At 48.7% G+C, this 12,804-nt stretch overlaps 1 protein-coding gene across 4 annotated transcripts in view; it reads left to right on the top strand.

Annotated features, from left to right (window-relative positions):
* The window catches only part of ITGA9 (integrin subunit alpha 9), a 326,717-nt gene that overhangs the window by 154,486 nt on the left and 159,427 nt on the right, over window positions 1-12,804 (top strand). For all 4 annotated transcript variants that reach the window (XM_059390569.1, XM_059390567.1, XM_059390568.1 and 1 more), the window contains one exon: window positions 12,385-12,531. In XM_059390569.1, the coding sequence (XP_059246552.1) occupies window positions 12,385-12,531 (147 nt within the window). The remainder of the gene's footprint in view (window positions 1-12,384; window positions 12,532-12,804) is intronic.

The following is a 12,804-nucleotide window of genomic DNA, read 5'->3' as shown; positions in this document are numbered from 1 at the left end:
ATTATTACTTTTTATTAATACATTAAGTAATGAGCTCTGACAATTTTGAAGTATTGATGAGCAGGAACAATATTTCAAGGCGTCTCTAACTGCAGGATAATGTGAAAACATCTCAGATTTCTATTCCTGACCGAGCCATAAGTCTTTGTAATACTTCAGTGGTTCACTGCCTACATTTATAGTGAAAGGAAATGCTAAATTTCAGTGAGAGGCTAATAAAAGTGAAGATGTAATTTTTTCTTCACCATCCAAGTTCACAGACCCCTGAATTCTCTTCTAGGTTTAGAACCTCTGGTTTAAGATGTAATTTTGGTCACAAGTGAAAAAACAAACAGTCCTACAGTTTGCATGACATTCATCATCACTCTTCAGGGGCTCATTATTAACTTTGTGGATGCTCCAAGCCCCAGTTCTTAGATTAATTTGGTTGCTCTTTTGCCACTCTGCCCTTTGTAAAACTCAGAACCCTGTGCCCTGGAGAAAAAGGTGCTTTGTGAACAGCTCTAAGAAGGAAGGAAGGGGGGGAGAGAGAGAAAAGGAAGGAAGGAAAAGAAAAAGAAAAGGAAAGAAAGATAGGGAGGGAGGGAGGAAGAAAAAAAAGAAAGAAGAAAGAGAAAGGAAGAAAGAAAGGAAGAAGGGAAGAAAGTAAGTAAGTAAGTAAGTTAGTTTGCCTTGAGGAAGCCTGGGGCTGGTCTACATCTTTAATCCACCTCCTAAGCCCCAAGACTTACTCACAGGGTGCTAGTTCTGCCCCTTTTGAGAATAACGAAGGAGGGCACGGGGAAACTCTGAGTTGAAAGTAGGGGACGTAAGGGTCAACACGGCAGCCTGTGTGGAACCCCACACTCAGCGGACAGGTGTCCTGGATCTGCTTGTGTTCTGGTCAGACGTGAGCTCGGGGTCACCATGCTGTTGCATCTAGCTTCTCTCATCTCTTTAGGGGTATTTCAGCCAACAGATTCAACATGGGATTTGTTAGGTGTGGTGTCTCACATCCGCTTCCCCAGAAGTGGAATCTGGGGGAGGGGGCCTTCTGCCTGTGATTGACAGTGGGAGGAGGAGGGCTCTAGAAATGAGAGAGACAGATGAGGGCAGGGACATGTTGGGCTAAGGATGTGGTCACTGGAGATCTGGCGCCATGAGGGAGCCCTGGAGTCCGAATCGTACCACAGACTTCCTCCATCCAGAGGCCCACAGGATGGGCTGTTTGACCTCTGCATCAGCCAGTCAGGGGTGAAGGGCACATTTTAGTTTTCTGTGATACATAGAAAGTTACAGACTGAGCAGCTGAAAACAACACCCATTTATCTCACAGTTTCCGTGGGTCAGGAACTAGGCCCCCGTCAACCTGGGTCCCCTGGCCCAGGGCCTCAAAGCTACAATCCGGGTTGTCAGCCAGGTCTTGTCCGAGGCTTGGTGTCTTCTTCCAGGCCCTCGTGGTTGGCAGTAGACTCCATTTCTTTGCAGCTTAGAGGGCCACGGTGGCTTGCTTCTTCAAGGTTGGCAAGAAGATACTCTTTCCTGAGTCCAGTCTCTTAGCACAGAGAAAACCTAAGCCTGCCTATAAAGGATTTACCTGAGTTGAGCCCCACCCTCCAGGCAATCTCCCCATTGAGGAACTCAAATTCAGTGGTTTTGGGACCTTGCTGATATCTGCAAAATCCCTTCAACGTTGCTGTATAATGTAACGTAATCATGGGGGTAACAGACGTCACAGTTACAGTCCTTCCCCATACTCGGCGGGGGGTGGTTCATACAAGAGCAGGAGTCATTGGGGGGCATCTTAGAATTCTGCCTGTCACAGAGCCTCATGTGGCAGGCATCTCCAGAGAAGATGGCTCCCCTCAGCCGGAGGCCATCTCTGAAGAAGGTTGTGGGTGGGAGCTGGTGGTAGCTCATGCTTGGAGCAGCTTGGGATGGGGGTGCTCCAGCTGGTAAAGGCTATTGGGGGCGGCAGTAATGGCATCCACTACGTATGAGAATCTCCTGACATCTGTGGTGGATGGAATGGAAACTGCTCGCCTCAGTAGTCCAGCTTTAATGGTGAACATGTGTTGCCATGTGGGGATGCAGAATCCCTTTTGATAGGATACTTAAAACCGTGATTTTTTTTTTTTTTTAAGCACTGCCAGGCCCAACTGAACACCTACTCCTTTTTATAATATTTTATAACGTCACTATAATCATTACATGAAAACAGGTCAAAGCTGATGTAGGATGAGCTGCCTTGGGAGTCTGATTCCTGCCCCTTGTGCAACCTTGATCTCACAGTCTGGCAGTAGAGACAGATACGAGGGTTAATGATCACATTGTGCACCCAGCACTGGTCACGCAGGCCAGAGCGCGAACAAGGAGGAATTTGCCCCCTGCAGACCAGCATCCCCTGGGAGCTCACAAGGCAGGACTGGTCACTTTCGAGACCATTCCCAGTTCTCAGAATGCTGCCTTGTCTGCCACACTTCCCTCCTGGCAAGAGGCTGGGATCTGCAGGGTCCACAGAGCTGTGGGAGGAATTCCTCCTGATCGCGGTTCCAGGATTTCTCTGGCCAGAGCCCCTCTCTCTTCTCTGACTCTGCCACATTCATACTCCTTCCCCGAATCTAGGGGTGCAGAAGAAGGAGTGCTGGCCCTGTGATATCGGTGAGTCTTTTCACTTCTTGGCTCGGCATGTTCTCATCTTGTTCATGAAGGAGGCATAGGGATTCCCCTTGGGTGTGCCACAGGGTTGAGGATAGATGTTGAGCAAGCAGGGACCACCTCTCCCTATATCCAAGTCTACACTTTATGCATTGTGTATATATATAGAAGTATGTTCGCTGCCACAACTGTTTGTAACCCTGAGTGACTGTGTAGGTCAGGTTCCAGGATACAGAGCTTGAGATAGGGATTTATTAGCATAGGATTTTTTGAGGGGGGCTCTCAGGAAAGAGCAATGAAGAGAGTAGGAGAGGGTTGGAGGTGGAGGGCGGGGTTGTCCCTGTTGGAGACTAGCCTCAGGCTGATCCTGCAGTGAAGCTCTGGGGCATGAAGCACACCACAAAGGTGTCCTACCATTTAGCAAGGAGTCTCCCCTTTAATGCCCCTGTCGCAGTTGGCCATTGCCAGTGAGGAGTGGGCTCACTTTTAACCAAGGACGTTTCTCTGTAAGATTAGCTGTGAGCTCATGACAGCTGAGGTGCAGCTGGGAGATGGGCACACCAGCCCTGTAAAAAGTCCGGTCCTCCTCCCTTTCCATCCCTAGTCAGTCTGTTAGGTCACCTCCATGGCTCTTATCCTAAGGCTGGTTTACAAAATTCGTGACAGTCCCTATTGCCCACAGAACTTGAAAGGCCTTCACCTCTCTGCTAGGTTCTATACCCTGGTTCTAGCCTAGTTTCCCTAGTTCTGCAGCACTCCCCTGTGATCACCCTGTGATCTTGCCCCATAGTCCCTTCTCAGGTGGTGCAAATGGTGACAGTGATGATGGTGATGATGATAATGCAGGGGGCCCTGGCTTTCACGGGGTACCAGGAGCTCTCCATGGTGTTCAACATGTGTGGTGTCCAGTCTTCACAACAACCAGGCAGAGTCGACCGAGTCAACCCATCTTATATCTGTGAAGACAAGTTCAGAGAGAGGAAGTAACCAATGTCACACAGCCTGTGAGAGATGGAGCTGGGACTCCTCTGGACCCAGGACCATCTTATTTTGAAGTTGTTGCTTTCCACCTGTCTGTTGCCTCTGTTCCTCAGCCCCACAGTGGTCTGTTAGACTTCCAGATTAACTGCATTGGCTGATATGACAGCCCTCATACCCATTCCCCTATCAGCCTGCTGAACTTCTACTTCTTCTTCCTGGATCCCCACCTCTCCACGGGCTCTTGATACTCCCACCCACACCACATTCAAGGTTCCAAGTGATTCCCTCTCATCGGGTTCCCACAGTTCTAGAGCGGGTGCCTTCCCCTCTGCGTCATGGCTTTTTGCTCTCACACTCCTGCCTGCCCCCTTTCTGCTTCCCTATGCCTGACATGATTTCTGGCACAGGCACACAGAAACAAAAGGTTGGCTAGGACCACCCAGCTGCAGTTCCTCAGTAGGGTCAGCCACAGTGTCTTTGCACTCACCCTTCCACCTTCCTCCCACACTCACCTGTCATCCCTGAGCACCATGTCCTGCCTACTGCTGCCACATGCTTGTCATGCTTGTGAAGAGCGTGCTCGGTCTTGTCCAAGAGATGCGACGAGCTCAAGGTAGAGCTGACATACGGTTCCTACAGCCACACTTACCTTCCATGACTTCCACCCCAGAACTAGTGCCATATTTCCTCCCTTCCTACATTGCTAACAATGTAATGACAGCTTTTCAGGCAGGAGTTGAGATGAGAAACAGTCTCATGATAAATTATTATTCAACGCTACGATGTATCCCAGCTTCAGAAACTTTAAATGGGAGGTACAGGGAAATCTTGAGAATCAAGCAAAGATAAGAGTAGACTACAGAAAATAGTCAAGTGCCAGACTGGGTCCTGAAGAAACTGGGGTTCAGTGGGCAGGGGTCTGGGTGGCTGGAAGGCTGGCATCCTCGAGGAAAATTTCACAGAAGGAACAGCATTGACCTGAGCCTCGAAGGATAGAATCCTATGTTGTAAGAAGAAGAACATTCCAGATGTAGGAACAGCATGAGTGGGGACACAGGTGCTCTCAGCAGTGAGACCTGAGCAGATGCACTTGGCTCAGAGGCACCCCATCCTCACAAGGTTGCTCAGATGCACCCTGTCCTCACAAGGTTGCTCACAAGGTTAGCTCAAGATGCAGAGAGAGAAGATGGACATCCCAGGGTTTTCAACTGCCTGCTGACACAGGTGGGTCCCGTATCTGTCTCTGAGGAATTCCTCCCACAGCTCTGTGGACCCTGCAGATCCCAGCCTCTTGCCAGGAGGGAAGTGTGGCAGACAAGGCAGCATTCTTGTCCCCATGTCTTCCTCATCTAGCAGGCAGAGACCACTGAGTGGAAGCACAAAGGCCAATTTTAACTCTGGCCATCCTGATGGGAGGACTGAGGCTGACATTCCAACCGGTTATAGGACTGATGGCTGAAATGATGTGGGAGAAGGGTAGTGGGGAGCAGAAAAACCTGCCTGGGTCAACTCTGCTCATTTTTAGCATTTTCTTCTGTGTTAGTTTTTTATTCACCTATAAATATTTTTAAAAGCCACTGTGAGGGTTTGGGGATAGGAGACAGGAAGAGAGAATTAAGAGAAGAAGGGCAGGGCAGTAGATTAGAAGCCAAAATTTAGTTTTTCCCTAGGGAAATCACCATAGACTGGAAAATCTCCATGCTGGGCCAGTTTTGTCTGGTGTCATTTAGCTGACAAATCGTGTGTGTGATTATCTGTGATGTAATTAACATGTCTCTTTCCAAGGAACATTATACAAGGATGTGACATGCTCTTAGAAGATTGTTTCTAAGTGGTCAAAAGTTCTAGTCCCCCACTGGCCTGTTTTGGAATGGATGCAGAGAAAAAGAAGCAAAACACAAATTACAAAACATTCAAACATACAAATGAACTACATAAGTAACACCCGCCACCACATACGCACAGAAACACTCAAACACAAGAGCAAACCATATTCCGGATTTTGAGCTACACTTTTTTAAATCTTTAATGAGGAAAAAGCTTCAGTGGGTTATGTGATTTTCATACATAATGTATGCACATATGTCAGTTGAAGAGTCACTGATGGCTTCTTGAGCATGGATGTTTGCCAGAGAAGAATACAGACCAAACTAATAATAGTATCTATTTCCATAAGGTATTACATATGGAGTAATCTGTTGTCATAATTAAAATCTCTAATCTCATCAAGAAACTTTCAGAAACAAGACATAACCGAGTTCCTCACCACTTATTTCTACCCCTCATGACAGCGTTACTGGAATTCTTTGAATTCGGCTGTTTCTCAGAGCTCTGTCTAGTCAGTGTTTATAACTGAACTCATCCAGAGACGAAGCTTTGTCTCTTCCCAGCGTAAATCTCGTCTCATGAGACCCTTATAGTCGGTTGTGCTTTTTGTAAAGTTTTGCTTAAAAGTATTTCCAGGAATTTCCCCCTCAGGTTTAAGTTAAATTTTCATTTATTTTTTTTTAATTTATAGGACTCTAAATGAAATCACACTTGGCCTCCGTTTTTTCTCTTGTAAAATGAGAAATCGGTTCTTGCTACATGTGGAGTTCATAATAATTCATTTTGTAATAGGGCAGGGTTTTTTTTTTTTAACAGATTCTCAAATTTGCCATTTCAAAAATTATGGTAAAAATAAGAGACACTATTTATTGCTCACCAACAGTGTGTGAATCAAGGTGCTAGGTTTTTGCATATTTATCAAGACCATCCTATCATTATAAATACATTATCCCTCTCATTGTGGTCTCTGACACTTCTGAATAATCCATCCTTTTTCATCTCCATGCTTCAATCCAGATATTTCCAGCTGGATATTTTCTGGTGACTTACTTCTGGGTTGCCGGTCTTCTGCTGTGTCCAGTGTGCCTTCCTAGAACTTCTTTGGTCTTGACCACCATTGTCTGCTGGGTTTCTGCATCTCTCAGCCCCAGAATGCTGTGGAATCAGCAAGTGCCTGGGAGGGAAGATGACATGGGGTATCACCTTCCAGATACCTCCCTTCTCTTTGGGATCTTGGCCCTCAAGACCAGGCAGCCTTAGTAGCCCTTAGCTTTAAGTTTTATCTTCTCAGACTCATGTGACTGCCAGAAAGTCGGCTCAGACAGTGGCCTCTGAATCACCACTTCACATTCCGTTTCTTTGCTGTGCATGCCACACTACTTCCAAATCCACACATGGCTTAAGGGGCTTCGTGCCACTGCATGTTGGGGTCCCCTTGTTGTCCTTTCCTTTCTATTGGGACCCTAGACTCTGAAGTCCTGCCTCTCTTTGTAGTTCTTGAGTACCTTTAAACAGATATGGCCAGTGGGTAGGGGGTTGTCCAGCCCTGCTAGCTGTCATCTGTGTGGAGGGTAGCTCTACAGTGTTACTCTGTGGTTACTAGAAATATAAAATCCTCACCCTGCTTTTAAAAGAACCTTCCAGCTTCTGAGAATTTTAAACTGCCTGAACCGTTTAACGGCCATTGTGATCCTTATGGTCAGAGAGAGAAAGGAAAAAGCATTCCACTTTCAGGGTTTCTCATTCCTGGGCATACCTGAAGGGCCATCATGGGCAGAAGCAGAGCCCTGTGTAGGGAGAAGGAGGCAGAAAGAATCCAGGGAAGGTGGGGTGGGAGGAGAGATCACATGTTTGGAAAAAGAAAAAATACCAAGGCCTCTTTAAAAAACACTTAGAGGGTTTTTCCGAAACCAATTATCTGGCTTAATGCTAGCGGCTTATTTGCCGACCTTCTGTGTTATTTGCACATTTAAAGTGAGGCCAGCCCTTCCTGTTTTCATTTAGTTGACCCCGGCAGCTGCTTGTTAGCTGAGAAAGGTGAAAACCCTTCATTTCTTGGGGAAAAGCTACCCTGAGAGTTAGGTTTCTAAATCTCGAGGCTAGTTGAGGGTGCCCAGAGCACAGGACCCCACTTTCTTCAAGTCTTGAAACCAGGGTTGGAATCAAATGTCCCTGGGGAGGTTTCCCCCACATGGTAATGCATGCCTTATACTGGCCAGGTAGGTGGGTTCTTGTGATTTGATACTAATTATACTCACCAATGAAAATTCTGTGATGACACAAATAAAGGAGACAGTGACTTTGAGGCCTTGGCCAACTGCTTAGACACCCTAGGCTAATGGGCAAAGCAGCCCTGGTGGTGTGGTGGGTGGCACCTGCCTGTCAGCGGGCCTCCCCTGCAGGATTTGAGTTACTTCTGTTTCATTTTCAGAGCAAGGTGATCAGATAGAAGGAAAAGCTGGAAGTACTCTCCATAAGGAATGGGAGTCCGTAGGAAGGCATGTTGCTCTGAGGCCCTCACTGCCTCTTGCCAGCAGACTCTGCAAGGCCCCACAGCCCTCCCTAGGGACCCCAAGAGAATGTCTTCGCATGTGAGATGAGCCGAGGAAGGAGGAGGTTGTAGTCCAAAGGAGGGCAAAGCCCATCCCTGAGATGTTTGGATGGGCTCATGGTATAGGCAGAGGACCTATGGTGAATCTGTACGAGCCAGTGCCAGGAAAGGATGACCTTAGACACTAGAGCCAGGGATGCAGTTTTGTGGAATTCAAGAGGAAGCACTGAGGTTTAGGCCCAAATCAGTGTATTCAGGAAGATTCCTTGCAGAGTTAGAATCTGGAGCCAGGAAGGAGATTTCTGTGTCGTAACAAAGCTCCATGTGTCCACTCCTAAATTCATTGCATACCTGTCCTTTTCCTGCTACCATGATGTTGAGTGACATGTGTCCACTCACTCACACAAGCTGACCATCAGGCCGTCCTCCATAATTATTCATGGAAGAGAGGTCATCCCCATATCCCGTCCTCGAGTCCTACCACCATTTCCTCCTACGTCCCCTCCCCAGCCCTCCCCTTTGCCCCCATCACCACTGCTGTGTCCTGGCAAAGGCCTTCACAGTCTTTCCTCTGAAGCCCTATGGCGACCTCCTCCTATCCTACTTGTCCCCAGGCTTGCCCCCCATCAGTCTACTTCCATTCTATAGCAAGAGGGAGCTTTCTAGAACACAGCTTCCTCCAGCCTCCTCACTGGCCTCCCTGCCTCCCATCTCACCCCATCGGTGCAAGAAACCAGAGGGATTCTTCTCAAACACAGCCTCTAGCATCACCTTGCAGTTCTTACTTACCGTCCTTGTGATTTTTACTGTCCTCGCAGTTCTTCCCAGCTCACAGGATGCAGTCAGCACACCTGTGAGTCCCCCCTGAGATTCAGTCTCTGCTTCAGCCTCTTCTCTCCCTCGTCCTCCCCAGAAGCCCAACTTCCCCACCTTTGGGAATCACACGCAATCCACTGGACACACCATGCCCTCTCCATGCGGCTGGACCAGCCATGCTTCTGGCCTGCTCTTTGGCTGAGCCCAGGGCACCTCTGGGAAGCCTTCTAACCCTCTGTCTGAATCATATCTCCCTCATCTGAGTCTCCAGAGCCTCTTCTGTTCTGTATGTATTATACGAGATGGTCATTATGCTTACTGTTTCCCCGATGGTCTTTCATCTCTGTGTCCCTTAGATCCAGCACATGGCCTGGCATAAAGTAAGCACCCAATGAGTTTGAAATTGAGCATATGTTAAGTTCCCTGTTAAACCTCAGCCACCGCAAATTCTGCCACCTGCCTGGGATGGGGCGAGGGGTGTTCTCTGTGTGAGCTCCTTCAGCTTTCAGAATCTGTAGATCTTTAGGGCGAAAGGGTAGATTCTTGCCTCTTGGTCTGCTGAATAAGTGTTCAATGTTAGAAGCTTCCATTCATAGTGGTGATTTTTTTTTTCTTAAAGCAGTAACATTTCAGTGATTACGGTCTGTGCCAGAAAGCTAAGCCTTCTCTCTCCTAAGGAGTTCCTCCACTAATTGCAGTGCTGATCTGAGGGAAGCTTTCAGAAAGGAAAAGGAAACCACGAAATGTTGCTGCTACTTTTCCTTCACAGCTCCGATAATACAAACCCAGCGTGGGCTGGGGTATGTCCTCTTGGGGGTGTTGGCACCTTTCAGAATGCCGTGCCCACCTCTGCCTCTGCCCACAGCTCTCAGTATGGTTTTGTTCCCTCCTGGCCAGAGCTATGGGCACATGTAATAAGAACTGTTCTTCCAAACATCTTAATTAAAACAGGTTCTTGCGATCAGTACCAGAGCACAGCATCTGCAAGCCTAGATGTCAGACTTCGTTACTCATCCCCAGTACAGTTTCCTTCCACAGTGAGCTTGGCTCGGATGGCCGCATGTTTAGGAACAGGGCTGGCGTGCCTGTCTGAAAACCAGTGCTCCCACCCTGCCCTGTATCTTCGTAAGTGAACAGGTGATTTTTGAGGCTGACGTCAGCACCTAAGGCAGTTAGGATAACCTTTGAATGGTATTTTATGGACTTTAGGGAAGGCAGTTTTGCTTCTGGTCCTACCACTTATTACTTGCTTTGGGGCGGAGTGCCATTTATTTGAGCTTCAAGCCTCTGTTGCCTCATCTGCAGGATGGGAGCAGTAGTCTACCAGCTCAGGTGGTGTGCAGATTAAGGAAAGTGAAGTCTTGGCCCAGTCTCTGGAATACTTGGGGCTGGTGGCCAGGAAATGATGAGTTACTTGTGTCTCCCCCACCTCCACATTCAACCTTTCCCCCAAGAATAAAAACATAGTAACTGCCTTACTTCACCATGAAGGATTTAAATGCAAAGCCTTAAGGTAGTCAACCCTAAAAAACAAAGCAAAACTAAACAGAACTCTGAAGCATGTATTTCTCAAGCCATAAAGATGGCTCTGGCTTTTATTCTCCATACCTCCAAAAGTCTTCAGATTCTGCTTATCAGAGTTAGCAAAGCAGAGGAGATCCATTTCCCAGGAGTGTGTTTTGCTCTAGGAAAGGATATAGGTGTTAAACATCTGTCCCTAAAATCCAGTCAAGAGAATTTTCTGGCAAGACTTCCCCGGCACTCCCCTGTATTTTAGTTATGCTAAATGATTGAATCTATCCCCCGCTGCATGTTTTCCTGAACATGAAGCATCTCCTCGCCATTCAGGGCCCCGGCCCCAGAGTCATCTGTCCCCCATACTACACAGGTATGGCCACATATGGCTCCCCACGCCATAGCCCACTGGCTTCGGTGTCCCCTCCTCTCCTGGGCTGCTGCGGGAGATTCCTCCTCTGCTCTCCATTGTCTCTGAGTATCTGCTCCACGGAACGACCCTACCCTTTTTCAGAGGCAACCATGTTAAAAACAGAGAGAAACAAAACAGAATAAAAACCCTCTTTAACTTTGTTTAGCCTGGGCTCTCCCCCTTCCACCCCCTCCCCCAAATTGTTTGATCACAGACCCTTTAATTTATTCCCCTTCCGGGGAACTGAGGTTCCTGGGCGCCATCTTGGAGAAGGCTGCTAATTTATTGGGGGGCGCGCCACTTATTTACTCATTGAGGCAGATGTGAGTGCAGACGTCGGGGGGGTGAGGGCATCCACTCTAACAGGTTGTCGTATGCTGGAGCTCTGTGTTCTGACCGAACCATCTCCACCTCCAGTGCACATGCAAAGTGAGGAAGACAAACCACAGCATGTCATGATTGCAATGTGCCCACTCCCGCTTAGACTGGACCGGTATCCAAAACCTAGCTGGCATGCCTGCCTGCGGAGAGGGGCGCTGGCTGTCGGGGAGGCCTGGGAGCAGGTTCCCCACGGTGCGCTGCTTGGGAACTTCAGAACTTTCTACTATTTTGAACACAGCTCTAACCTTTTCAAAATTCCACCAGACTTCACCCAGAGATGGTGTGACGTCCTCAGCTCCACTCCCAGCCCTGTGGTTGGCTTCTGGCCTCCTGCCCAGCTTCTCTCAGTCCCTGACGGGGCCGCCGTGCTCCTCTGCTGGCTCCCTTCCTGAGACAGGTGTGGAACAGTGGGGACTTGGCTTATTCGTGTCACATCTCAGATGTGCCCCACTCCACTTGGAAGCCCACCTCTCACAGGGTGTGCTGGCTCTCTCAGCCTTGTGCCCTGAGGAATGTACCCTTGCAACTTCCTTTTCCTTTCCTGGATGATGGAGGATAAGAAGTCCTAGTTCGCGGGGCTGGGGCATGTTGCCTGTCTGTCCAGAACACCTGGCATGGTGCCTGGCATCTTGTAGGTGTTCGTTGCTGTTTGCCTTCTTCCCTTCCCCTCCCCTGCTCTCCTGTTGTGCTTAGCAACCTTTCATTCATTCCTTTGGGTCTTAAAGCCCTGGGGTTTCAGAAGAAAGAACATAAGGCCAGAAATAAGACTGTCAGTCTTGGCTCCACCGATCCCGAACCCCGGGAAGACAGTAGGCTCCTCAGTGTCACTCGATCTCCTGCTCCAGCACAAGAGCCGTATCCGTCTTGATACAAAAGACCTTTGCTCCTCCAGACACCGGGAATGCGGAGGGTCAGCTTACTGTGTGAGCACAGATGTTCTCCCGCCCATCAGCTGGCTTAGAAGGATTTGGAAGACGAGTAGGGTCATGTGTTCCATATGCTGAAGAGAAGATGATTAACGCCCCCCGCAGGGTAGAGTGGGGAGGCCCCAGCTCGTTATCCAGCTGACCTTGGACGAGATGTTCCCCGCTCTCTGCCTCAGTTACCTCAGCTAGGATAGGAGAGCAGTAAAGTCTTACCTCACAGGGGAGGCTGTGAGGCTGGCATGAGGCCATCTGTGTGGAAGGTCTTTGTAAACTGTGAAATGCTCTGCGTGCGTTGCCCAGCGCCAGCTGTTAATGCACGTGCCTGTTTCTTGTTGCAGCGGCGAGTGCAGGATGTCATCAGTCCCATTGTGTTTGAGGCCGCCTACAGCCTGGATGAGCATGTGACTGGAGAGGAGAGGGAGCTGCCAGCTCTAACACCAGTGCTCCGCTGGAAGAAGGGACAGAAGATTGCCCAAAGGAATCAGGTCAGAGCCTTGAGACTCCTGGCCGGGCCCAGGGTGGCAAGGTGTCTGTGGCGGAAGCTGTGGCCCTGGCTGTCTGGGCACACCCCCTCACTGCGCCTCTCTTTACTAATCTGCAAAATGGCAAAATGTGTGGTTTGGGGGGTTGCACCTAAGAACGACATAATTTAAACACATTGAGGCTATTCCCAAGCAGTTAAAAACTTATAACCCCTTGGAGGTCATGAACTGGTTACTGGGCCTCTCAACTTGACACCTGTTCCTAGATCATTTCCA

Source organism: Mustela nigripes, chromosome 2, assembly GCF_022355385.1.
Source record: "Mustela nigripes isolate SB6536 chromosome 2, MUSNIG.SB6536, whole genome shotgun sequence".
Taxonomy (NCBI): Eukaryota; Metazoa; Chordata; class Mammalia; order Carnivora; family Mustelidae; genus Mustela; species Mustela nigripes.
The sequence above is the reverse complement of the archived record's forward strand: the minus strand, read 5'-3'. Positions and strand labels throughout refer to the sequence as shown.